Source organism: Haliaeetus albicilla, chromosome 5 (genome assembly GCF_947461875.1).
Source record: "Haliaeetus albicilla chromosome 5, bHalAlb1.1, whole genome shotgun sequence".
Taxonomy (NCBI): Eukaryota; Metazoa; Chordata; class Aves; order Accipitriformes; family Accipitridae; genus Haliaeetus; species Haliaeetus albicilla.
The window spans coordinates 17724896-17752143 of record NC_091487.1 but is presented as its reverse complement, the minus strand read 5'-3'; the positions used below and the strand labels follow the sequence as shown (position 1 = coordinate 17752143).

Here is a 27248-nt window from a genome sequence, read left to right as displayed (position 1 = left end):
TTGAATTGGCACCATAAGGGCATTGGTACTTTTCTAAATATTGGTTCACAAAATGAGCTTTTCATAGATTGGTCTTTAGAATGAGATGCCTTTGGGGACAGTTTATATACATAATGATGGTGTCTACCAGCTGAGCTCCCTGGATGCATTATTGGAGCTGAACTGTATGGGAACAAGAGTAATACTGTCTCTATCATGTCAGCTACATGTGGCAACCAAAAGAGATATTTTCTTTTTTAAGAACTGAATCTCTCTTTCTGTCTTAGTGACCTGGAGAACAAAGCTGCTAACAATATTTAAATTATCATCACAAGGCATCTCAGATGAATGAAATAGCTCATATGTCACAGTTGCTTTGATTCAAGTTTCTGATGGCTCGTGAATGAGTCTGATTATTCTTCTTAAGGTTTTCTTAGCAACCAGACTAGCTGGAGAGTTGCCTTTTCTGTATGTTTTTTTCTGCAATTGCTGTTGTCTGCTTAATGAAAACAAAGGGACCAAGGGAGGAAAACCACCATACTGGAGAGATGTTAGACTGTCAGACTACTCTATATTGCTGTAATTCTGGAAAGCAGAACTCAGAGAAGTCAAGAGTTTGAATCTTCCATTGTACATAACTTTTCCTATTAAAACAAGCGTCTATCAGAAATTAGGTGCACAAAAAATGCCAAAGGCAAAGGGAACCCCATATGTTTGCATGATCGCAGTGGCTATGCCCCCAGCTGAACAACTCAGCTTTGGAGAATAAAGATGCTTGTGAAGACTTTCAATGGAAAGCATTTCCAATCATCAGCCCTCCAATGTTCTCAGTCTTTCTCAACTCCTTATGAATTATTTCTTCTAGCTGTCCTTTCCTGATTTCTCTCCTATGCCTCTGTTAGGGATGGTATGAATAGATTGATGACCTGCTCTTGAGACATATGAACTTATTTCTTTCTTCATGTCACTGAGAACTGTGGGAATGTAATTTCCCAGAAGTATGGGGGAAGACTGCAAATCTTCTGGTGTCCAGTCTCATAGCAACTGTAGAATCATTCTCTCTTCCTAAAAAATTAGTAGATACAATTACATCCATCTTCCTGGAATTTTTGTTCTTTATCTTTTTTCCAAGGATTTTTTTTTTTAAGTTTTTGGTTTTTTTTAATTGATAGTTCTAGGCAATTAGAATAATCTGGCAGAAGCAAGGGATGTGATATATATCCCTTTGTAGACACACTTTGTTTCTTATTTCTATGCACAGTAAAACCATTATGGCTCTTCCTTAGAAGTCTACTCTTCAAGCAGTATGGATTTCTGTTTAGTGATTTTCTTTCCTTTTTTTTTTTAATTTTTTTCTGCCAATTGCCTTAAAGGTGCCACAAAATCTAGCTTGCTATCAGCACCCAGCATAGTCAGTATGTTTGTACCTGCACCAGAAGAATTTGCTGATGACCAGCCCATTGTGATGACTGACAAGTAAGTTCTTTTTCTATTCCTTTCAAAGAACTAGCTGAACTTCAAATAGGTCAAATAAAGTATAGATAAACTTTATGGAAATATCAAGTCCATTCTATCATTTATCTCTATGCTAAGTTTTTAATTAATTTTTTTGCGCCAAGGTAAACATTTTCTAAACACTGCCAGCAAGATGTGCTTTTAGTTCAGTAGGACCTGTGAGTTTGCAGAGGTGAAATGATGACTCAGACTATTGCATGTGCACGGAGGGCAGTGGAAGCACTTCCCATCCTATTTTAAATCAAGGGTTCCTTGTGAGCCGTCAGAAACCACTTTCACCGTGGGGAAAAAAAAAGCTCTTTTTTAAAATTCCTTTGGGTTTCTGTTGAAATAGGTAACTGCTGATGTGTAATCATGTGTAATCAACATAGCATTTTTAATGCTGACACTCACTGATCCCAAAAGTTTTTGCAAACCTTAATTGGTTGGTTAAAATGCCTCTAAAGGAAGGATTAAACGTAAGTGTACTCATTTAATGGAGAGGTAAAGCAGTCAGCAGGGAGCCATGCATTAATTTTGTCAAAAATTGGGAAGAGAAACTGGAAGTTCTTGCTTGTGCTCCTGTGCTCAGTCCAGTAGACAGACATGCCAGGATGATCACTGGAGAAAGACAGGGCCATTGTGCAGGCTGTGACGAAGTGGACCTTATTGTGTGACAAAGTGAAGCATCCCAGAAGTTAGGCTTATCTTTGGCACTTCCTTTGGCCATTTCACCAAAGCTCTAGCACCACCTATTAACATACAGAGCTTGACTTTCATGACTTTGTTGGCATATTTTCTTTCTGTTCAGTAACAAAGGCAAGAAAATTGCCTGTACAATTCCATTAAGTTACAATATCACAATCTGTTGAAGTCATTAGCAACTGATTGATCAAATTAAGCAAACGTTCCTACTGGGCTGAGATAAGCCAGTGTCCCCACATTGGTTTGCCTTTTTCGTAAGTTGTGAAAGCCTGTCTCATCTGCCCTAAATCTGACATCCCCTTTATAATTAGACATTACAGAGCCTTTTCAGAACTTCATCAGTTGTCTTTGAGCATTTCAGGAAGGATAAGTGACTCAGCAGCAAATCTGCCCTGGGAAAGGAGACTTCTCTGAAATCTAAGGTTCTCTTCCCCTGAGAGGTCCTTTCATTTCTTTCTTAATAGCTATAACTGCTGTGGGAACCAATCAGGTCATTGTTTCCTAATTGTATAATTTGTTATTCATAATTAATGACTGACAGGAAGGACAATGTGAAATTGTTCCATCTCTTTAAGATCATCTGTGAGTGTCATTGTTTGTGTCTGCGCTGCTAAATAGAAGAGTGCCAGGGACTTGAGCCCTCGCCTGAGCCCAAGTTGCACAAACTGGCTTGTGTTCACATTGCTGAGGGCTAGTCTTCATTGCTGCAGATTTCTCTTGGAGAGTGCAAACTGAAGCAGTCCAATACAGTGAAGGAATTGGCTAACAATTACCAATGAAGGACCCAAACCAAGGCCTGCCCTGTGGCCCTCTTTCATTTATCAGTGAAGAAACAGCCAGTGCAGCAAGTGAGAAGCTTTATTAATGTTTGAAAGCCATGGACTGTTATTAATTGTAGAAAGATCACAATTACACTATCTTTCTAAATAAATTTTGAATAGAATGTACTAAATAATAGTACTTTAAAAGACAAAAGTATACATGTGTATATATAGTAATACTTTGTTTTAAAGTTGTTAATGTCAGTTTTTTAAACTGTTCTTTGCAGGTGCCATGACTGTGGGGCTATTCTTGAAGAATATGATGAAGAAACACTAGGCCTGGCCATAGTTGTGCTCTCAACCTTCATTCACCTTAGTCCAGACTTGGCTGCTCCTCTGCTGTTGGACATCATGCAGTCTGTAGGAAGGTAAATTCACGACTTTCCTCTCTCCCATATGATTGAAAGAATTTTCTGCCTGGAATTGTGTTTACATAAACTTCACTATATGAAGTTATATATTTTAGAACTCTGAAGCGAAAAACATCTGGTTCTGTCTGCTTCTTTGTTACTCATAATTTTATTAATTTCTTATGTAACTTCTTCCACTGTCACTTCAATTTTGGGCAGCTCCTTTGATGTCCTCCCCTTTTACTGTCCAAAGGGAGGTTCCAGTTTGGGAATCTCCCTTGCTTGTCCCACTGTAAGCAGTGATGTAAAGAATTAATTCAGTTTTTCTGCAGTACCCTTATCTTCCTTGAGTGCCCTGTTTATTACCTGAACAGCAATTGATGCAGCAATTGGTGTGCTTCTTGATCCCCTTTTATTTGAAGTAAAATTTACTCTTAGTTTTTATTGCTTCTGCTAGTTGCTCCTTGAACCATTTTTTGGCCTGCCTTCTTGTGGTTTTTACATTGGATTTGTCAGACTTTATGCTCTTTTCTGCTTTCATTTGAGACATGACTTCAGCTTTTTGAAAGAAGCCTTCTTTTTTCTAATAATCTCCCTCACGTTTCCTTTCTTTTTCTCTTTTGATGTCTTTCTTGACAAGTGGGGTACCTTGGCCCTGTGCTTCCAATGTAATGTTCTGAAACAACTTTTGTGCTTCTTGTAAAGACTGAATTCTCTTGGCTACCCCTTTTTGCTGCTTTGACAGAATTTTTCACTTTTATGTAGTTCCTGCTTTAGAAGTTATCCACGAATGTGGTTAGCTTTTCTGAATTTTATTGCTCCTAGAGGACTGTTGACTCCTAGGTATGATCATTCATTAGCATACTTGAAGCTCTTCAGGCTTTTCAGCCATATTTTGTATGCTAATTAAGACTAAGTAAAGAGTTGCATCTCCTTATGAGGGCTGCCTAACCAGCTGCTGCATGAGATTGTCTCTGGTAAGGTCTTAAACATGTGGTGTCTATTATTTTTCTTTTGTGACTTTTAACTGGTGTGCATGGGATAACTGAAGTGCACCATTACTATTGTATTACTTGTCATTGCTGCCTTGGCCACTTCCACAACTTCCTAGCTAAGAGCTGGGTGGGATGTGTTGAGGGTGTTTCAGAATAAACTTCTGAGCAGCACTAGAAGTGCAGAAATGATGCACAGCTCTCCTTTTCCATCTTCTTTTCAGTGACTGAAGTTAAAATTGCTTGACTGTGACTTCTGTAGGGGCATGGCTCTTCACAGCCCTGCCTCTCCACTACCTCCCAATTCCATTTAAACACAGCAGCTATTCAAGTCCTCCATTTCCATTAATTGCAAGGCTGCAGTTCCCTGCTGTCACTGCTAATGAACTGTGATGGAGGCAAAGTTTCTAATCTAGACAGATGCTATCCATTCTGTGTGATTCTCGTAAATACAAGCAGTGCTACAGCCACAGAGAGTAAATCATTTGGAAGATAAATTATCAAGAGATGAGGGCTGAGTAGGCTACCTTTTTCTGTCCTTTAGGAAGAAATGCTGCATCTTTGGAGTGAGACAGCTGATTGTTTTAGAGCAGCAGATGGCATGCAACATGGGGTATTCCTGGTAAATGTCCTGTGTTGTTCCTACTGGCTGTCATTTCTGACGAGTCCAGTAAGAGGCTCCTCACAAAGACATTATTTTGAGTACATGCAAAATAAGTAGCATATACAAGCAGAGAGGCATTCAGGTGCCTCAGGTATATAACCTAAGTTGCTGTCTTTCATCAAGCAGTGCCATATCATTACCTCCAAATACCTATCTGACAGCAGAGGTGAGAATGAATTAGACTTGCATTTTTATTCTTAGAAAAAGAGCTACTACTTTCATGCTTAGAAGACGAAACAAGGAGTTAGGAAATCCAAGGTCTTTCAGAATACCTAAACAATACACAGAAAGATTTTCAAAAGTTATTTGGTTACCTGCAGGTACAGGCAGGCATGTAATGGGATTTTCAGAAGAGAAAAAGTTCTGGGTTCAAGTTACTGACAATTAGAGATTGACATAAGACTCTGGCATGCACTTAACTTTATGCTTTAGTTCCTGAAACAAATTTTTTGACTTACTGATTCTTATTTCATTGATTTCCAGTGAGATTTAGCTTTCCAAGCATCAAAGCCCTCTTTGAAAATGGCATTTAGGCTCTTGTGTTAGTGAGGAGCTTTGAAAAGCTTAACTTCTGTTCTTAACATGTACAAATTTGAATACATTCATTTACTGTCTACTGTCCATTTACTATTCTGCTTTGTGGTCTGCAAAGATAATGATGGGGGTTCATGGTCTTTGTGCAACAAAAATTTAGAGTAGTAATGATAAATATATACAAGCACTAAATTTCAAAAATTTCAGATATGTCTTATGAAGTTTTTCCAAAGTTAGAAACCAAATGTTTTGTTTATCATAAAAACCATACTTGCATTATTGCATTTGAAAGGAGAGAAAAACTTTGCATAGGACTTTAATTTCTTTCAGAAGAAATGTTTTATGCTGTTGTATTTGTATGCTTTAGTAGATTTTTGAAAATAAGTGTCATGTTCATTGGGCGTGTGATTAGTCTTATTGCATTCTGCAGAAGTCGTCATGTGCTTTAATGTAAGCAGATGCTACAGTTATTCCAGAATCAAGGTCTGTATTGCTTGAAGGTAGCTTCAGACCTGTTTTACCCAGAGTTAGCTTTGCATACCAGACTTAATATGTTGTATTTTAGTGGGGACTCCACAACAGTGGAGTCAGGGATTCTAATGAATTTTTCTGATTTATGCTGGGACAATTGAGGAGAATATAATCTTCAATCCCCTGCACCATCAGGCCTGAGATTATTGCACTGTTGAAAGTATGCTGTGTCCCCAGCTTGTCAAGCATCATTAATGAAAATCACCATCCATTTTGGTTTACAATGATGCATTTGATTGAGCTGCCTTAGGGTCCTTTTTGGATTTTGCAGTGGTGATTAAAGAGGAAACTGTCTTCAGAACAGAGGCCGACAGAGGATTGAGCAACAGCAAAATCCAGCCTAGAAGGATCGTGCATCAAAGATAAACATTGAAGGCCAGATCATGAGCAGATGTAAATTAGCATAGCTCTATGAACTTTCTGTTTAGACATATCAGCTTACACCAGCTGAAATACTGATGCACAGTAGATGACAGTAAAAATTGCATGGTATTTTATATGTAAGATGTGCTTCCAGTGTACATCTTTATAATTGCTTTTTAGTGACTTTTAGTATAAAGGTGTGTTGCTTTGATATTATAAGCCCTGATTTTATTTATTTACATGTCCTGGATATTGAAGTGCATGATTTTGCTTTAAGATTGTGTTCAGTATTTTCATCACTGAATGCCTATATTTGGCTTTAAAGTTTACATTTAGGTACTAAAATAAATGACCTGATTTTTGAGAACCCAGTGTTTCTCATCTGACTTTGTGAGAGCTTGTAGGTACTTAGTGTTTCTGAAATTAGGCCAGTTATTTAGGTGCCAAAATCTGGAACTAGAAGCCTCACTTCAGACTGCCAAGCAGAGAATTTTGGCTTAGTCTATGTTACTGTGTTAATCAGAAACAATTCAGTCAGTAGGCAGCTTCTGGCAAACTTTTTTTTCTCCAAGTCCCTCTTAAGTTAGTAATTATCCGTGATGTGCATGTAAGGCAATAGCTTTACTTCATTATCTTCATGCTAGTACAGGGAGGCAAGTAGATTTGTCTTTAGAGCTGTTAAGTATTTGTGAGACTGCAAGACTGAATAGAGTTTATATGTTGTGCAAACATGAGTTGACTGAATTTATGTGCTCTTCAGAAGACCTTTCTGGTGACATTTTAAATGTTCTCTAAAATTCATGTTTATTATTTAAAAAAAATGGTACTTTATTGGCTTACTTAAAAATGAAACACAAAAGCATATAAGCTTCACTTATTTTTTTATTTTTATTCCAGGTTGGCATCAAGTACCAGTTTTTCTAATCAAGCAGAAAGGTATGGTAGCAAAGCATGCCTTGACCAAAATGAAACAATTAAAGCATCATCCTCCCTGGCCCTGAAAGAAACTAAATTTAACTTTTAAAAAATTTATTTAAGGTTTGTGAGTAAGAGGAAAAACCTGTCCTTTCCCACTTGCTTCAAATATCTCACGTGTTCTGAAGATGAACAGGAGCCCATATACATATGTATTGAACTTGAAAAAACTCAGATTCAGACATAATTTAAAGATGCCTTCTGGCTTCTGCAATTTCAGTGCAGCTTTTTCTAGCTTGTTCTGTGTTCAGTATTTGTCTTGATAAACTGTCTCCATACATTCAATCAAGTGAATCATCGTTGGCCATGTAGAACCCCTGGTAGCGATGTCTCATTATGTAAATCAGATGCTGAATAGGATAAGTTAATTTTGAGAAGCTGTAAAACATGTTAAGATGTGCAGTTTATGAGTAAATAGATAATACTTTAGCTTTTTAAATGAAACCATTAATTGTATGACTGATTAGGAAGTACTTAATCTCTTGAATGAAACCGCCAGAGGCAAATTAATATTATAATGTGTGTGTTTACCTGTTGTTCATGTGTTTTATGAACATCATCCTGTATCACCGAAATACACAAGGTGAGAGCAGGATTATAGTTCAAACTCAGATGACTCACAAATAAAACTATGTGGAGAATCAGGAAAAATGCAACTATTTATTAAGACTTAAATACTTTAGGTATGTGTTCATAACTTTTTCAGCTCTACATAGTTGAGCTGAAGTCATAAAAAATAAATATGCTGAATTGTATTTTGGGGTCAGGATAGTTCTGCTTTTGGCTGTCTCACTCACGACTGAACGCTTACGTAATTAAAAAGAATAGGATCATCTTTATTTTCTCCATGTAGTCAGCTTTGAGAAGCGTTTCATCTGCAATGCAGTTTTTTTCTTCCTTTTCCTTCCCTTCATTTCAGCATGATGATCCCTGGAAATGCTGCAGGTGTGGCCAAGCAGTTCCTCCGTTGTGTGTTCCATCAGCTGGCTCCCAATGGCATCTTCCCCCAGCTCTTCCAGAGCAATATTAAAGGTAATGTGTGGTACCTGAGTGCATTTCTGACCCTTTTAGTTACCTCTGTGTGGACAGTCAGTGCAAAAATGTCATTCGAATTTCAGATGGAAGTTTTTTAAGGACCTTGGCCACATCTCTTATGGACTTCAGTGAGCTGAGTTCCATTGCTGCTCTGAGCCAGCTGTTAGAGGTATGTTGGCAGTCGGCTCTGTTAATGGTGCTAGTTTTATTAGCATTATCAGGCATATTGAATCATTTCTCATTCATTAAGGGTTCAGACTTGCATCACCAAAAACAATGTGAATTTTTGTTTTGTCCTCCCTGGAAGCAGGATTAGGCTGTCCTCGCCATTATCTTTCTGGGTTTTGCTCTCACTGAGTTTTTTGGGGTTGGGTTTTGTTGTTGTTGTTGTTTGGTTGGGTTTTTTTTCCCTTAGACTAGCTCCTGGAGCTGTCCTACACATTGGTAGTGTGGGCCATCCCTTCCCCCAGCACTATTTCTGGTTTTCAGGAATATTTCTGCTCATACATCTGAGTTCTACTTCTCCCTTGTATCTGATGGCAGTTTCTCTAAGTAGTATAAAGATTTATATATAGATATATAGATATAAAGATATGCCTTTCCCTGACTGCCTTCTGTGCACTTGGCTTGGTTCTACTGTAACTTTTATCCTCCCACTAGCGCTAGTCACTTGCATGTATCTTGCTCTTCCAAGAACATGGCGGTTGCTTCATACAAAGATTTTGACCTCACTTCAAAGCTGTTCATGTCTTTCCAGGCCTGAACCTAGTATACAAGCCAAAAAAGCATACATGGTCTACTGAACATTAATGAACATATCTTGTTTAAAACTGTCCGAAGGAAGACATGGGTGATCCACTGGTGAATACTTTTAGTTCTGCCTTTTTTTGCTGCCATGTCAGTCTAAGCAGGTTATGAGTTAGGACCCTGCTTATAACATTTTGGCTCAAAATCTTTTGGCCTGTACTTTAGGAACTGAACTAGACTTAACTGTCACATACACAGTTCAAATTCCCTACACAACATTTTATCATTACCATTATAGAAGAGGTAAGTAGTATTTGATCTGAACAAATTAACCTCAGCATTTCCAAATACTGTTTAAGGGACCATTTCTGCATGTGTACATTTGTTACTGTTCTTGTTTTGTTTCCCAGGGTTTAAACAACAAAAAGAATTTACCAGCAGGAGGTGCAATGCTACGCTGTTTGGAAAATATTGCTACCTTTATGGAAGCCTTGCCGATGGATTCACCCAGCAACCTCTGGACCACAATTAGTAATCAGTTTCAGACCTTCCTTACTAAACTCCCTTGTGTTTTGCCACTAAAGGTATGATGTATGGACCTCTGAAATGACCTATACTGCCATTGGTCAGGATGTACCGAAACAATGGGAAAGCTGTGGATGAGAAATCAGAGCGCGTTGTTGTGAATATTTTCTAATGATTCAACTAAAGTTTCCAGAGGACTGGACTTATTACATGTCTGATCTGTCCCTTTAATTATATTTTCTGTGGGTAACAATAACAACTCCGACCAGAGTACTCTTCACCTCTTTGTTGGCTTTTTTCCTTTACGCTTTCCATGCCCTGTCTTTGTCAGATTAAAATACTGCATTTGAGAGAATCAGCATTTTCGCAATAAAAATCCATCTGTTTTTAACTGTTAAAACAAAACAAAACTCTAAAGAAGAGCACCACCACCTAATTAATTTGCTAAAAGTACACAACAGTCAGACAGGCAGAGAGAACTGAGACTACTGGGAATTGAGCCTAGTGTGTTTGGCTGACCAGGTTGTAGTTCTGGCTGTAATCAGAATATAGTTGCAGAAACTGAATCTGGAAGCTTTGGGCTCTGATTTCTGAGTGCTCAGAGCACATACAGATGGATCTTATCTCCTAGTGTGTATATTTCCAGATGTCTTTTCAGTAAACACAGCAAAAACTTTTCTGAGTCTTTCCAGTAAACATGGCATTCTGATGCCCGTACGCTATTTCCTATGGTGTGAATGAGCCCAGTGGTAATTTCTTCTGTGCAAAGCAGCATTGCTCAATATGAGCTGAGGGATCCAAAATCTAACTTTGTGACATAACATTGTCTTTTAAATTGGGTGTCGCCACCAAATTACATGAATGATATTAAATTCCTTGGCATTATTATGCAATATTCAGATATTGAAACCTCTTCAGGTTTTGGTAAATTGAGGCACTATCTTGCAGCACTTACTAAGCCAAACAGGCAATAACCATTCTCTTTGCATACTAGCCACCCCAATCTGTTGCATCTTGTCTAATTGAAATAAATAAAAAGAAATTAATTGCATTTTAATGGTTCCAACTGCATAGCTGCCATTCACAGAACATTTAGATGGAGTGTTTACTCTGATTTCCCTTTTATTCATAGGAGGTATCATTAGTTATACAAGTAAAAAAATTGCTTGCTCCTGAGCTTTCCATCTCCTGTTCCTTCCTCCAGGGTCATAAATGACTCTGCTGTTCTAGATGCTTGTAGCAGGGATGAGGCAGGACCTGAGAAGTCCCATTCACTGCTGCAACATCTGTAATTTACTCAGAAGAAAAATCAATTACACCATGAGGAACAACTTCAGAGGGGCATCTGGAGCAGCTATTGCCAGGGTGCATTCTGATGTTATGGGGTGTCACTTGCAGCCCTGTCTTGGGGTGTGGGGGAAAATGTCATAGTCCAGGGCAACCACAGAAATATAAAATGAGGTAGATGGTGCATACCTCCTGCTAATCCACTCTTTTTTTTTCCCCCAATCCATTTTTATTACAGTGGAAATATATTTCTAGAAATTTTTGTCATAAAAGAGTTAAAGTTAACTTTTCTAAACTAGCCCTGTAGTGAAATTTTCTCATCTCAAGGCCCATGCTGTGGTATGTTACCACTGAAGGGGTATGATTGTGTGTTCAGGAATAAGCCATTTTAGGCAAAGTAAGTAAAGATCATTAGGGATCATTTTTTAGACTTCACCTATAACTTATTCATAGCTGCTACCACTAAAAGCAAGACATGTGCACAGAAAGGTACTAACTCTGGGGTTTTTTTTCTTTTCTTTTTCTTTTTTTCTTTCCTGCCTTCAAATATGTTCACAGTGTTCTTTAGATTCTAGTTTAAGAATCATGATTTGCTTGTTGAAGATACCTACCACTAGTGCCACCAGGGTAAGTTCCAAGAAGACAAAACTCTGTTGCCTCAGATTTAGCCAGCCTGTGCTATTCTATGACCGTGTTCTTATCCCCTAGCTAAGAAAGTATTATATATAAGCATAAAATTGTGCAGTCCAATACTCTTTGGAGAATGATAAGAGCTTTGGAATCTAGGTTACAGTAAAGTGTGGGTGGGATTACATTCCTGTGTGGGTGTGAATGTATATCTTCTTAAGGATTTGATGTTCTCTTTTTTTTCCCCCTCCTCTTTTTTTTTTTTTTTTTTTTTTGTAAAAAAAGATAGTAATGAACTTCCTTAGAAGTTCTGCAGTACAATTCCACTGAGGTCAAGGAGGTTTTCCTGCATAAACACTACAGAATCTCTTATATCTCATAAGGACTGTGTCAGAAGTGAAACTATTTTCTAATTTTTTGCTTCTAATTTCTCATACAAGCATGAAAGCAAATGCTAAATAGAATAGCCATTTGACTGAAACAGTGTAAACCCCAGCAAGATAGCCTCTGAGCTAAAAATAATGCTGTTCCATTCAGGCACTTCAGATTTGGCATGCTTTTTGTTTTGCTGAGCAACCAAGTATTGATTTCTCTAAATCATGTCATTGCAGAGTCTTCTGGAGCCTTTTTCAAAATTGCTAAGCTTTGTAATTCAGAATGCTGTCTTCACTCTGGCCTACCTGGTGGAACTGTGTGGTTTGTGCTACCGAGCCTTCACTAAGGTAACAATGACACTATATCTTCCTTTAGGGACAACTGAAAATAGGACAAAGTCCTACTTCCCTCAAGTAGTATGTTTGTAAGTAAAGATGAAATTAGAGTCAAGTTTCAGACATGTCAACAGTTTTAATGTAGTTTGGCTGATCAAGTAGTGATCACAATTTAGTGCCTTTTAATAACACCGAGTTTCACATTCACAGTATACACACAGATAAAGGGAACCTGCCGAAAAAGTTGCGTGGAAAAGTATTTTGGTGTGATTTCATGACCTGAAATTTTTTTTCTCTTGTAGAGATGATATCTGATATTCATGCATGACTTAATGTCTGTACAGTCATATCTTTCCTAGTGCACAAGTTTAGCCACATACTTTGTGCAGTAAAAACTTAACTATTCCTGGTAGTGCCTTTTGAGAGCACAGCTGTGAGGGGAGACAACAGATAGCTAAATAAAGTGGAAGACTCCAAGTTAGGAGCTTCCCAGCTTGGATCCTGTTTCATTCTGTGTTAGGTATCTCACTTTGGCATGCATGGTTGTAAGCTACATAGAAAAGAGAATGGTATGTGTGCACCTTTAAAAAGTTTTTAAGATTCCTGGATGAAAGCTATGGTGTACAAATAACACTGAGTTATTACTCAAGTTCGTTTTCGTAGCTACTGGTGAGAAGTTGAACATCAACAAAATCCACAGAAACCAATCAAACCTTTTACTAAGGCCCCATATGCTCCATTATGTAGATTGTTAAGGTACTGAGCAAAAATGTTGCTTCAGCCACTAAGTGCACAGTTTTCCATCGTTGATAGGTTTGTCAAAACAGTAATTAATCCTCAGGAAACATTCTCTCATAAGTAGCTACATGATTTTCTGTATTGATAATGTGCAGCTGGAACACACATTGCTTCGGTCTTGATAAGGCTTAAAATATCACTAGACAAACAATGGAGAAGAAATGATAAAAGCAATGACACTCTCACAGAAAAACTGCACCACAAGAAAATAAGAAAAAGTTTTATCAGATGTAATGGTTTGAAGCATTAAATAGAAACAAACAGTATGTTTAATTACAGCAAGCAAGTACTACCTTTTTTGTCTCATTTGAAAGAGAAGAGTTTATGAAAGAAAAAAATCCTGAATACAGAAAGAACCGTCCAGCTTTTGGAAGTAATTTGAGTTAGATCTATGGTTAAGGCTTTGGGCAAGGCAAAGTGAGAAAAATGTTAACTTAAAGTCCACAGTGGGTTTTTTTCATTGAAACAAAAAACGCCACCACATTTAAAACTGCAGCAAAGAAGTTCCTCTTGCATTTGTGGCCTGATAGGACTATTTCACATCTGCCTGCTAAAGCAAATTTTGAAATACAGGAAACGTTTCACTCCCATCATGCTCCGCAGTTTCAGTTATTTCACAAAAATTTTATTAAAACCATGGTATTAAAAACCCCCATGTGTTTCTTGCATGCTTCCTGGTTCAATGTTTTATTAATATACTGAGTACATACTTGCACAAAGGAAGCTTGAATTATAGTGCTTGGTAAAATCTCCTTCTTGATTTAGTTTAATGCAACCTGGTGACCCAGAAATGGAATCATTAGTGAATGGTCTCCTGCAATTTACAGCCACAAAATGCTTAATTTAGTGGAACTCCACAGTACATTATCTTTGTTATTTCTGAAAGCTTACCATGGTTTTGCATTAGAAATATCAAATTAATGACTGCTGTTAGAAAAAAACAAATCAGTTGTGATGTCTGTGTTTCTCTACAGTGGAAATCACTGTAGCCAAGTAAACAACAAGTGTTGTTTGTGGTAGAATACCATGTAGAAGTGAATTCCAGAAGGGGTATAATTTGTGAACATTTAAACTATTCAGATTTAATTAGTTGTTTTACTACTTTGAATGTGCTGGGTGGAACAAAACACCAACTTTCAGCTAAGCTGTGGAGGATTCTTGTCTTTTCAAAGACCAAGCCACTCTGACATGCACTTTGTAGAGGTCAGTGCTGTACAACAACTCCAAATCTTTTTTATCTCCAACATTTTCCTAATACCCTGTGGCAGGAATATCTTGGTTTCTCTTGTCTTGGAGCCTGAAGACTCACATCAGTCTGGTATTTCCTTGTCTGAGTGCCTGTTCCAGGTCAGCAATATGATTTTTTCAGTGCCTGTGGAACTCTCACATGAAAGTAGCATCTCTTCTGTGGATTGTAATCTTCTTATCTTTAGTTTTTCTTTCAAGTATCTTAAGGTCCAAAATGGACAATTTCTGCCTTTCTTATCCCTTACAGCTGCAGAAGCTTGAACCTAAACTTAGCCTTTTGCTAGCATTCTGTTGACCCTTGTTAAGTAAATGCAGAATGCCACTGACTTGGACACAACATGATATCGCTATTGAATTTTTTTAAAGAATATTGAAGTGGCCAATCTTCAGTATTTGTAATTACTGTAGTAGCAACAGAGATAAAATAAAGAATTTTGCTTTATACTGGCTTACTTGGAGGATAGCATACCACTCCATTAAAGAACCAAATTTACTATTCTTATTACCAAGTTTGGGCCCTGAGATACTGCTAGAAACAAACTTCAGTAGTTTCACGTTCTACACATAGACCTCTGGCAAGTCACAGTTTGAAGATTGCAAGGCATTTTTTTTATAGGGATGCATAGACATTAAAGAGGGTTAATTTGGTTTAACAGAGGCTAAAGGGATTGTATTCTTGACTCTTTGGTACCAGGTTTACACATGTGACTCCCCTGGGCATTGTTCTCATGGAGCTAATACCCATTTACAGCTCCATGGCAGAATATAAAGTTCTTAAAGTATGTATAAACTATGTTTAAACATATTTATCACCAGCAGAATGATAGGAATAAGTAGGCTTCGATAGGAAGGGTACTCAGTGTCATCATTCGTGATTTACAGTGCAGGAAGCAAGAGGTCAGATATCAAAAACATTTTGCTTGATTTTGCTTCATGTCTCTGCACTGCATGTCCTTAACAAACATTAAGAGTTTAGGCTGTGAGATAGGAGACTTCTTTGAGAAAGAGGTAGCTCACTGTTATGTTATCCTTAGAGCCAAGGAAAGCTGGGATTCATGAAGCCTATGCTTCCTTGCCAGTGTTCTGACAAAACAATTTATGATAACCCAGTTGTATCCTGTGTACTGTAGGTGTTAGTCTGTAAAATAGCTGAATGCTTTTGAAAGAATTTTACTTCTCTTCTTTTCCAGTATATGTAGGCTACTGTACTGGGTTACTGATACAAACTCCTGTCCAGTGTTCTGGGGGATGTAATTGTCAACTGTCTAAGCATGGCACTGCATTCTGTATGTGTCTCAGGACTGTGAAGGCATATGATGGTGGGAAGGGTCACAGTTGCTGGTGAATTCTAGCAAGTAATCAGGGTCTATTTGCACCTTGAGTATTGTGCACCACTCTGGATCCCCATTCCCAGTCAGAATATAGTAGAATTGGAGGAAGTTCAGGTAACGGTAACAACAATGATCAAACAGTGGGATGAGTTCCACGTACAGAGGAACTAAGTTAGGGCTCTTCAATCTGAAAAAGCAACAACTGATAGGAATATGAGAGAGGTCTGTAAGGTCATGTCCTGGTTTCAGCTGGGATAGAGTTAACTGTCTTCCCAGTAGCTGGTACAGTGCTATGTTTTGAGTTCAGTATGTGAAGAATGTTGATAACACTGATGTTTTCAGTTGTTGCTCAGTAGTGTTTAGACTATAGTCAAGGATTTTTCAGCTTCTCATTCCCAGCCAGGGCACAAGAAGTTGGCACAGGACACAGCCAGGGCACCTGACCCAAACTGGCTAACAGTGTATTCCATACCATGGGACGTCCCATCTAGTTTAGGAACTGGGAAGTGGGGGCAGGGAATCGCCGCTCGGGGACTGGCTGGGTGTCGGTCGGCGGGTGGTGAGCAATTGCCCTGCGCATCATTTGTACATTTCAGTCCTTTTCTTACTACTGTTGTCATTTTATTAGTGTTATCATTATCATTATTAGTTTCTTCTTTTCTGTTCTATTAAACTGTTCTTATCTCAACCCATGAGTTTTACTTCTTTTCCCAATTTTCTCCCCCATCCCACTGGATGGGGGGGAGTGAGTGAGCGGCTGCTTGGTGCTTAGTTGCTGGCTGGGGTTAAACCACGACAGGTCACAAGTGACCCAGACAGGGATGGGTAATTTCATGCCTTTCCAGTACAAGAACAAGAACATACTAAGTTTGCAGGAACCAGTGTCAAAGCAAGTAAAGGGAAGTGGTTCTTCAACAGTGTGTGACTCCTTGCCAAGTACTGTGGGTGCTAAAAGTTGACATGGGTCCAAGACGTGAATGGACACATACGTGGAAGAGAAGTCCACTGAGAGTTATGAATTATACAGAAACTACACTCAGCTCAGAAGCTCCCTGACCTGAAAATAGTTGGTAGCTAGGAGAGTAGTAGTGGGAATTATACATGCTTGCCTTATTTTTATTCTTCCTTTTGCATCTGTTTGTGGCCTTGTTGGAGATGAGTTACTGAGGACATTTGTTCTGGTCTGACCTCTCCTGCATGTTCTTATATTGTATTATTCTTATCAGAGAACTGCTCAAGCATGTGTGATGTGTGACTTTTGAGTACTTGTCCCCTCAAGTAATGGTTTCATAATACAGCTGAACTGATCCAGTCTTTGCTGCTCCCATAAGGGAATGAATTTTTTTTTTTCTCTTTAGAGTGTTAGCTTCTCGTGAGTTTAGCTGCCTAGACTGCAGCAATGTAGGTAGACAAGGACCACTGCAGTTTGGGGCCCATTCCATCAGCTAAATGTGTTATCTGTCTGCACGCTCCATGTAATTGAAGATCAAACTAGGAACTTGAAGTTAGGTCTCTTGATTCACAGTTTGGCCTCATAGCGTTCATGAAAGACATACCATTCTGTTGTTTTGGCACCTTCTCCCAAATCAGGGGTTGATGTTTAAAATCTGTTTTCATTAAAAGGTATGTGGGTACTGGGGGAGATACACACTGTTGTTGTAAGCTTTGGCAGTATGCTACGCAGATACAATGTGGTGACATCAGCTCTCCGAAGAGGAACACTGGTGACTGGCTTCTTGGTCTGCTGCAACCAAAGCTCACTCTCACTTCCAGCTATTCATCTCTTCCAACTCCTTCCCTTTTAGCTGCACTTGCTACTGTGTGCAGCTGGAGGTGGCCTTCAAACTGACCCTAACTAACTAAACCTCACAAGAGTTCTCTGAGGAAGAGGCAAACATTGTTATCCCATTTTACAGATGTCACAGAGGAAATGAGGCCCTGACTGAGTAAAAAGTTCCACCCATTTAACTTAAGTGAGCAGGCAAGTGCATGTGATTTACAAGATGGAAGATACTAGGCTTTAAATCTTAAGCACACTTTGGATATGCTCTCTTTATTAGACAACATTATTTCATCTCTGATGGTCATTTGAAAGAGAGCATAGTGTAGGTCTTCCTGCTGATCAAAATTCTTGAGTTGCTCTGGTCAGTAGCAGGTTATAAATTTGTTCCACATTTTTATCTTATCATCTAAAGTCAGAGAATGTCAAAGTAAGATGTGTAACAAGCTCATCTTATCTCTTGTACCTCCTTGCTGTCTCAGCTCTTCAACTCTATTCTTAGGCTTCTGTGTTCTAATCTCCATTGGCTGATTTTCCGCTATGTTTTAAAATGTTTCTGTTGTAGCAGCCATGGCCAAGACAGTTTTTATTGTGTAAGTGGAAAAGTACTGCTGGTCTAATGAATGAAAATAGATGTCCAAGCTGCCTTAGTGCAGGCACCCTTATTTTAAGGGGAATGACAACAGGAAAAAAGTATGGTAAAATGCAGACCATTTCTGGCAGGTTTAATGAAAGAATAGTGCTAAATACTGTTGCCAGTTTTGTTCTCCTGTGTCAATCCTTACTGCTTTTCCCTTTATATGGAACTACTTAGTGAAAGCTACACTGCATGCCTGGGCTTTATAACTGTTTTATAAAATCTATCTATATTTCACATGTGAAATATTAAAATCTTGGATATAGTGCCTGATACAACATCAAATGAGAATCACCCTCACTGATGTCTGTTCAATCAAGTCTGTAGAATTACATAAATGATGAATGTCTGCTCTTTTGTAAGACAGGAGAAACCAGTACACTTTTGTAACTTTTTTAGTCTCAAACATAGATGAAAAGTATCTTTGTGGTTTATTGGTGTGTGTCAGTGAATCTCAGGACATTCATAATTCTGTGTTTTTCTGTTGTAGGAAAGGGACAAATTCTACTTGACGCGCAGTGTCATATTGGAATTACTGCAGGCACTCAAGTTAAAGTCACCCTTACCAGACATGAATCTGCTGCTGTTGGTGCAGGTACAGGAGATTCCCATGTAATTCTCATACTGATCCCGTCTTGGCCCAGGGGAGGAGGGGAGGGGAAAAAAAAAAAACAAGCCCATCATGGTTGCATAAAGTACCAGCAATGTCAGGGGAAGCAAGAATTTTTTGAATCAAAATCCAGTTACATTTGTAACTGTAGGTGCATACATTTAGACTGGCACACTAAAATTTAAGAAACTAAATTGGAAATCCACATTTCCCGGGATGATAATGACCTGTGCATCATTGCTGACGTATTGAGGATCATAGAATATATCTTGAGTTGGAAGGGACCCATAAAGATGGAGTCCATTGAGCTTCATACCATCTCCCAGTGGGGCAGCTGCCCCAGCTGCTGCCTTGTCTTCATACCATAGCCCCAAAACCAGTTAGCAGTTTGTGTGGGAAGAGATGCTAGTTGGTCATGCGCCAGAACTCAGTTTCTGTCTATTCAGGCAGGCAGTCAGCTGTCTCCAGTCCCTGAAGGCTGTTCTCTTTTAACGTGGAATTTTCCAGCAAAGAATACATAGACAATATTTCTATTCATTTCATTCCGTGGATTGCTGAGGTAGGAGTTAAGCTAGCTTTTTCATAGGAAAATCTGATGAAGTAAGATACAAACTCGTGAAAAATCTTTCTGCCTCCAAAATGCCAAGTGTGGCACTGTTTGGCACCACAAGCCTGTCCCTCAAAAACAATTTACTGAAGTCCATCAATTTTAATCACAGCTAGTGGGCTCTCATTGTATACAATGAGCTAACCATTGTATCTGTTTAGTAACTTTAAATGATAGGGGACCAGCATAACAGCACTCCATAAGGTTCAAGCAAGATGTTCGTTATGTGGATCATTTGTAATGCTCCCAGCCTCACAGCTCCATTCACTCTTTCCCCTCCCGTTACAGGGCCAAAGCTTCATATAGCTTACTATGGGCTCGTTTTCTTTTGAGTACTGGCACATTACTCATAGTAAATAAGTGGTTGCAAGTTGACAGAGAAATAATACTGACAGGTGAAATTATATAGTAGTTAGGATAACTCTGAAAACAATTATTATGCCATCAGTATTAGGGGAAGAAGTTGGTGTGGGGAAGAATAACACTTGGGTTTTTTCCTTTCGATGGTAAAAGGTCATTTTTTAAAATCCATTTTAATTTCAAAAGCAGAAATTTGCTTTTTTTTTTTATTTATTTTTTTAAGCCCAGACTTCTTTTTTCAGTCCCAGGCAAGACCATCAAATCACTTAACAACGACCAACCTCTTTCTGTCTTATGGGTGCAGTGATGCAGCTTGATACCATGTGCATCAGTGTTTGCTGACTTGAACTGACTGTTTCCTGTATTACAGAATAAAGCAATTTTTCTGCACTGCTCTATTGTATAGCTCAGTCCTATGGCTACCCCAAAGGGTGACAATCCCACAGTCTAGTCAATCCTGAATTCCTCATTTGAGAATGCAAAACATGCCACGTCAGTTTTGGCAGTGAGATTTAACTGGTGAACACTTGTCCTTCACATTGAGTCAATCACCTGATAGGCACAGTAAGAAAAACTCTCTCTTACATTATCTTTATGAGAGAAGATAAAATGATAATTGCCTGGGTTTTCCTCCTAGTACTGTCCCATATGCTGTATTCACTTTGCAGTGTATTCATACCTTACACAACAGCACCTAATGTGGATATAAATGTCTTTTATGATGTCTGTCTTTCAGAGGCTGATGAAGTGATTCATATTTCCTGCTATCCAAAGCAGCCAGCTTCTGTTTTTATGCAGTCAATGGTAAAGAATAGGGGTTGTATTCAGACCATCTGCCATAGATGCCTACTGGAGGCATGATGACTACTTCTCCCATTGACTGTGCAAATTGGCAGCCCTTGGTAGTATGTGGTCTGAATCATTCAACAGCTTCTTGAATTTAAATACCATGGTAACCACTAAGCCCATCTTAAGCACCGTAGTAATTTAAGAAACCTATTAGTAAAAATGTATATGTATCTGATTATTTTAATTTTCTTTGGTGTCATTAATAGAATGAAGGGATTGATTCACCTCTTTACCACACAAAATTTTAGTTCAAGTTGTATGGTTTTGAATCCATAAAGCTATAGCAGGGTTAACACAGCACCAAATGGAAATGGTTTTAATTTCCAAGACAGTCATGTCCCTATTGACATGTTAGCCTGTGTACAAGATTCTATACAGACAGTGCGCACAGAATACAGAGATTAGTCAAAATGTTCGAGATAACAAAGGAGACAGAGCACTTTAATGATAGATCAGTTGTGGGCTGACTAACAAAGGAATTCCTAGGAATGTACATTTGACATCCCCATTCATCCAGATTATGTGGTGCAATCAGTGTCACTGGTGACATCAGTGCTAAGATGAGAGTTAACTTTATCCCACTTTACAAAGAATGAGAATTTTAACCAGATCACCCCTATCATTGCATAGGTGTCCTGGATGATAAAGGGTACAGAAAGTCTGTCTCCTTGATTTGTCCTAGCAAATGAAAGCCATCATGTACATGCTGCTGTTCCGTGGGTTTCCATAGGAACTGCTTCTTCACCCAGCATTTTGTTTCCCAGTACTTTTCTCCTGCTCACATTCCATCAGCACACATCTTCAGGATTTCCATTGACTTCAAATTATATTAGTGTCTCATTAGGATTTGCTTGTTCAGTCAGGCTTTAAGGTTCAGTGTATCATCTGATCTGTTTCATTTAGGTGACTCTTATTTTGGGCTGAACCTTCAGCTAATTTAAATCTGTGTGTATCTCTAGTGGTTCCGCTTTATGTTTCTGTGAAGTTCTGATCTACTAATTACTGAATGGAAGGATTTAAAATTACATATACATTTATTAGAATATATATTTTAAAAACTGTGATTATGTATGGAGCTATAGTATAGATAGATTATGGTATATAGATAATTCACTACAGTCAGCAGACATTCCCATTTAGACATTATTCTGCAGCTGTATCTTAGCAGACAATGCTAGTAAGAGGCAAGGCAATTATTTGCCCATTTCTCATCTTTTTGCATTGTGGGGGTAATTTTCTTTCCTTTTTTCTTTACATATGGCTGGCATTAAATCTCTTGCTAGTGATGTCTTAATGTATTATAGTATTTGTAGAGGGAGATAACATAAATGACAGTGAGTTGGACTGGAAATGTAAGAAACTTGTCATTTTAAGTTTGGTTTCCCCATCCTCTTTTGACTGCATTGCAACTTTAGGAAGCATCCTTGGAACTGGCAGTCTGATGATAAGAAAGATAAGCTAAAGAAGGCCTAATTATTAATTAGAAACGGAATGGAGTTTGTCAGTTGTTTTTCACATATAAATTAGTATCTGTTATTTAACACAAACTCCTCTGTGCAAAAGATGTAGAAAGCTTACAGGAGGCCAGTAGAGTTTGCTTTGCTTGCTGCTTCTTATTATTGTTCTTAAAAGAAAATGTCTGAAATAAATGACATTTGTCTTTGGCAAGGGTTTTTTGTTGACTTATATGGTGAGTGCTGTACAATATCTGTAGCAGTGCACTGAACTCACTGTTGGTTGCTAAATATACTCAGCCAGATTCTTAAAGGAATTATGGTGCTTTTTTGCAGCTAATGTAGTACAAGGGAACCCTAATCTACACACAAATGGTTGACTGAGAAATTCTTCACACAGGAAAACAACATATCTGTTGTCCAGTGGTCTCAGTGTCGTCATTGCTTTTTCTGAGATAGGGTGCATTAGGAGAAAATCTGTCATCTATTTGCCTAAGTCCATTAATGGTCCTTCTTTTAAAAGAGAAGTGGAGAGTCATGGTTGCTGTTTGAACTAAGACTCAACTGTCTTTACTGGATTGATACAGCCGATAACCCTAGGGCTTTCTTCTGCTTCCCATGTAATTATTAGAGCTGTGGTACAGAAGAGCACCAGGCCATCTCTCAACTGAAATATGAGTTAGATTCCCATTTTATTTCCACTTGGCTTATTCTGGTGTAAAATAAATTCTAACTAGAAGAGTCAGCTGGAGCCAGGCCTATGTCTGAGGATACCTAAATAGATTATTAATCTAAACTCAGGTATGTCTTTCTGGCATTTATCCCAAAGAACAGACTCTTCATGAAGACATAGGTTGAGTAGTTTCCAAGTCTTGGTAGGCAGTCTGAGTTCAGATTAAATCTGTTATTGAAAGGTAAAGCTCGTGGAAGTGTAAGAGTAAATTCTAGGTCTGTAAGGAATATTTAGAAATATTTTCAAGAAGAGCAGTCAGTCATTGAGAGTACTGCTAACACATATGCATCAGACAACTGTAAAATATATTGTGTAGTCAATATCTGTCTCAGCTTGTGAAGGTACCATGGTATTAATTTTCAAGAAAGAAAATTAAGGTTTAGGCCTTAGTCTGACAGTGCTTTTCTGTCTGCTCTTTCTTAGAAAGTTACATTGCATCACTATGGAGAGAAATTGCTCAAGTGCAACTACGCTATTAGGACAAGTTTTAGGAACAGGCAAATCATCTGCAGGGTGTCCAATGCATTATTGAAGCTTATAATGATTAAATAACAGTATTAGCAGGTCTAATGTATGAATGAAGTGGACATCAGAGATTTTGGGTCAAGGGATTTGGAAATAAAAAGAAGCAAAAAAAAAAAAGGAAAATAAAAGCATAAGAAAAGCAATTAGAGATATTCTACTGTAACAGAATGATACTGACCTTCTCTCAGAAACAGCTTGTATTTTTGTAGCATTGTGGCCTGTATCATGTAGAAGTTATACCACACCATACCAGTGTGTTCTCAACTTCAAAATTGTTCATATAATTCATCATTGTAGAACTTCAGTGAAAGTGTAATATCACAGTGAAGAACATGGCATGCTGCCTTATCATCCTCTATCGTGATTTGCATTATGAAAGAGGAACATTTGATATATGCAAGGAATAGCAAAGTTATATATTTTTGCTCATAAAAAAGGTCTGATTTATTATATAATATTCTTCAAATTGCTCCTGCACAGCATATATGTGTTAATTAAACACATTAAAGTCAGATTTTTTTTTCATTAAAATTACCTCATTTATAATGGTGAATTAACTAGGTTGTTTATAAAGGAAGAGAGCTCTAAAGGCAAACTACTGTGAATAAAAGCAAGAAGAGTTCTGAACTGATTTTAAGAAAGTAATTAATAACTTACTAATGTCTTCAGGTTCCTCCAAAAATAATTAAAAAATAACTTGTCTTTAATTTCTTCTTAGTTTGTTTGTGCAGATGCTGGAACAAAACTAGCTGAGTCAACAATCTTGCATAAACAGATGATTGCCTCTATGCCTGGAGTGAGTACTGAATCAAACTCCATCTCTTAGTTTTGGTTTTTAAAAAATGTATCTTATTCAGCTCATTTTGCTTCATTTTAGTGTTCTTTCCTGTTCTTTTCTTTGCTGGTTGGCAAGGTGTATTGCAGGCAGAGGTTGAGATGCTTCTTCCTTTTTATTAAGGTTGGAAAAGTTCAGAACTTGATGGTGCTTCCCTTACTTTCACTGATATTCTTCAGTCATGTAACAGACTAGCTGGAGCCTACGCTCAAGAAGACAACATGTGGGGAACAGAACAGCTGAATACCTCAAAACGTGGTAGCAGGGAAGAAAGCTACAAGCCATTGCCTCCACGCTCACAAAAGATTAGGTGGTTAAGGAATGGAGTTAATGGTATTTTCGTGGTAATGTGTAAGGCATTCATCTATATCCTGCTGATGAGTGTAGCTAAATTACCAGTACTGATAATTGCCTAGGCGCTGAAAATGCACCTGGTGAATATGCGAGGAAGTAGCACAATTGGAGGTCTTGACTTGTTCCATGACACATGTGACTGAGTACCCAAACAGATGGATGAGGGTTAGCCCAGATCTGCTTCACAAGCTGGGGAAAACTCATTTCCCTTTTTGTGTGTCTCTCTCAGCTTTAGGGGTGACCTAACAGGATCTTTCCCGTACATCTTCTGAAATGTGTGGGTTTTTTTAATGCAAATCTTTAATAATACCTTTCCTCCCAACAGAATATTTTAATTTATACTTGCTTTAAATAGGTAGACTAACATTGGTGTTAGAAGGTATGACAGGAAACTGATCATTTCAGAAGAAATCATAAAGAATCAGGCTGCCTGCTGCTTAAATGAAACAGAATAGATGGTTGGAGAGAAGTCTTTTGCAACTGAGCATTATTTTCAGAGATCTGAGTATAGTATCTTTTATAATTCTATTATTCAATATATCGGAACCCATGTGGAATCCTTAGTCCGCATAAACTGGATGGAGGATATGCTGACAGGGCTGCCAGTGACCTTGTTTTACTGTTTGTTATTCTGTCAAGGGAACTGACAGGCATAGCATTTGAAAAGCCAGAAGGTGGCATAGTTCAACACTGTGTAGATTGATATTAACATACAAAAATGAGAAGTGCCCAGGTCAGTTGCTTAAAAATAGAATGCTAGCAGTTTTTCAAATTTCAGCCACTAAAACTCAATTATGGCTTAATAATTTTGTGATCAAAACTAAATCTGGTTAATTTGTATATTCAGATAGGGTAATCAGCTTCTGTGCTTCAAAGTGTAGGTAATTAAATAGAGGTCAAAGAAGAGTAGTTTTCCCCTGTAAACTTTACTGCAATGTTTTGCCCTGAGCCTATGATTTTGGATACAGTAGTTTTTGGTGACTTAAAGATACCTAATTTGATAATGTCATCATCTGGCCTCAAAAGTTAAGCATTGCTTTTACTTGGCCCCTAAGAATGAGGCATTCATAGTTCCCCTTGAATTCAGCTAGCATTATCTTCACCTCAGACTATTAACATGTAAACAGAAGTTTATATGATACCTAGTGGGTCAGTCATATCACCTTCTGAAAGCTTTTCTCGAGGGTTCTCTGGTCTGTTCAAAGCCCTTATTTAATCTGACAGCTTTGTTCTCTTGACTGCTTGGCACACCTTGGGCTTGTCTTGTACTAGCCAAAGGCCAGATTCATGTTTCTCATTGTGTCCTAGGAAAAGGATCAAGAAAATTTGTACTGTGGCAATACAACAAGCACCACATTGAGTCATCTTGTTTTCCCTTTAAGGTTGTTCTTGCTCTGGCACAGTTTGCTTCTCAATTCTTACACTTTTATGGTCAAACTGGAGCACTTCATGAAGGATTTCATTTATCTCTTATAGTCCTTGCCTCCCCTTTTGAAAATTGGAACTAGCTTAAGTGCCATTAGAATGCTGTATTTTGAATGATTTTGCTTCAGGAATAGCCCAGAAACATTTGTTAGTTTAAAAAAAAAAGAAAAAAAAAAAGTAATTCTTAAATTTCAGTGGTGTTCATTTTAGTGATGTTTACACATAAAATACCTGAAGCCAGTCATTTAAACTGTTTTTCCATCATGAGTAATGTGAACATAAGGGCATCTGTGCCTGTGACTGAATTGTGTTTTCTGGGATTGTAGCTGGTTGGTTCCACTTGCAGAAATGCTCAGCTGCTTGAAGAACTGAGTTGTTAAACTCTCTGACTTTTTAAGACTTTGATTCTGGACCACTGTAAATTTCAGGATGACATAACAAGGATATTCTTGAAAGTTTCATCGGTTAATCTTTTATTGCTGTCACAGATAAGGGTATTTTATGATGCGTGAAGAAGCTACAGTGACTGGGCTATCTTTTTATACTATCATCAGATAAGAGGGCATATTACAGTGAGAAGAAAAACATCAAAGAATAGCCATTCCTAATTAAAGTAATCTAAATAAAATTAAAGAATTTGAGACAGACAAATTGTGTTCTGGTGAACAAGAAACAAAGACAAAAACATGAACATATTCAAAACCTGGTACTTAAACTTGTTTCTTTTGTGTTCTAGTGTGGAACAGCAGCAATGGAATGCATGAGGCAGTATGTTGGGGAAGTGCTGGATTTCATTGCAGATATGCATACCTTAACCAAATTAAAGGTTGGTTCTGGGCATACATTGATCTAAAGTGTATGTGCTTTTTTAACAAAAAAATGTTTTCTGTAATGAACCTACCTGGGAGAAACAGTTGGAAGTCTTTGAGGATGACTGACAGGTTTTTTTCTTTCTTTTTAAAAAAATGTTAGTACTGTTATAGATTAGACACTTCTGGGGGATCAGTAAAAAGTAGCTTATGCAGTGTTGAAATGGAGGCTGATTCAAATGTAGTGAGCACAATAAAAATGCAGGCTTGATTTTTCTGAAATGATGATAAGCTAATGGTAAGTTTTTCTGAAATGTTGATGATAAGCTAATGTCATACCAAAATCACTGTGAGACGTAGTCATGTTTAATATAACCCTTGGAAACATAAAACTCCTTGCCTGTACAAGTAATTACACTCTTCTGGATGAATCCTGCGTCTCATATACACAAACAGACGCTTAATTTAATTGGAAATTCAGAGGTTATTAAAATGCAGTAATTGACCTAAAAAAAAAAAAAGGGCGGGGGGGTCCTTTTTCTTATGGATACTGT

At 38.0% G+C, this 27248-nt stretch overlaps 1 protein-coding gene across 7 annotated transcripts in view; it reads left to right on the top strand.

Annotated features, from left to right (window-relative positions):
* UNC79 (unc-79 homolog, NALCN channel complex subunit) overlaps nt 1–27248 on the top strand; it is a 115619-nt gene that overhangs the window by 70264 nt on the left and 18107 nt on the right. For all 7 annotated transcript variants that reach the window (XM_069783577.1, XM_069783578.1, XM_069783574.1 and 4 more), the window contains 11 exons: nt 1353–1455; nt 3227–3367; nt 7331–7369; nt 8328–8440; nt 8527–8612; nt 9601–9774; nt 11561–11629; nt 12241–12351; nt 18624–18728; nt 23990–24067; nt 26622–26711. In XM_069783577.1, the coding sequence (XP_069639678.1) occupies nt 1353–1455; nt 3227–3367; nt 7331–7369; nt 8328–8440; nt 8527–8612; nt 9601–9774; nt 11561–11629; nt 12241–12351; nt 18624–18728; nt 23990–24067; nt 26622–26711 (1109 nt within the window). The remainder of the gene's footprint in view (nt 1–1352; nt 1456–3226; nt 3368–7330; nt 7370–8327; nt 8441–8526; nt 8613–9600; nt 9775–11560; nt 11630–12240; nt 12352–18623; nt 18729–23989; nt 24068–26621; nt 26712–27248) is intronic.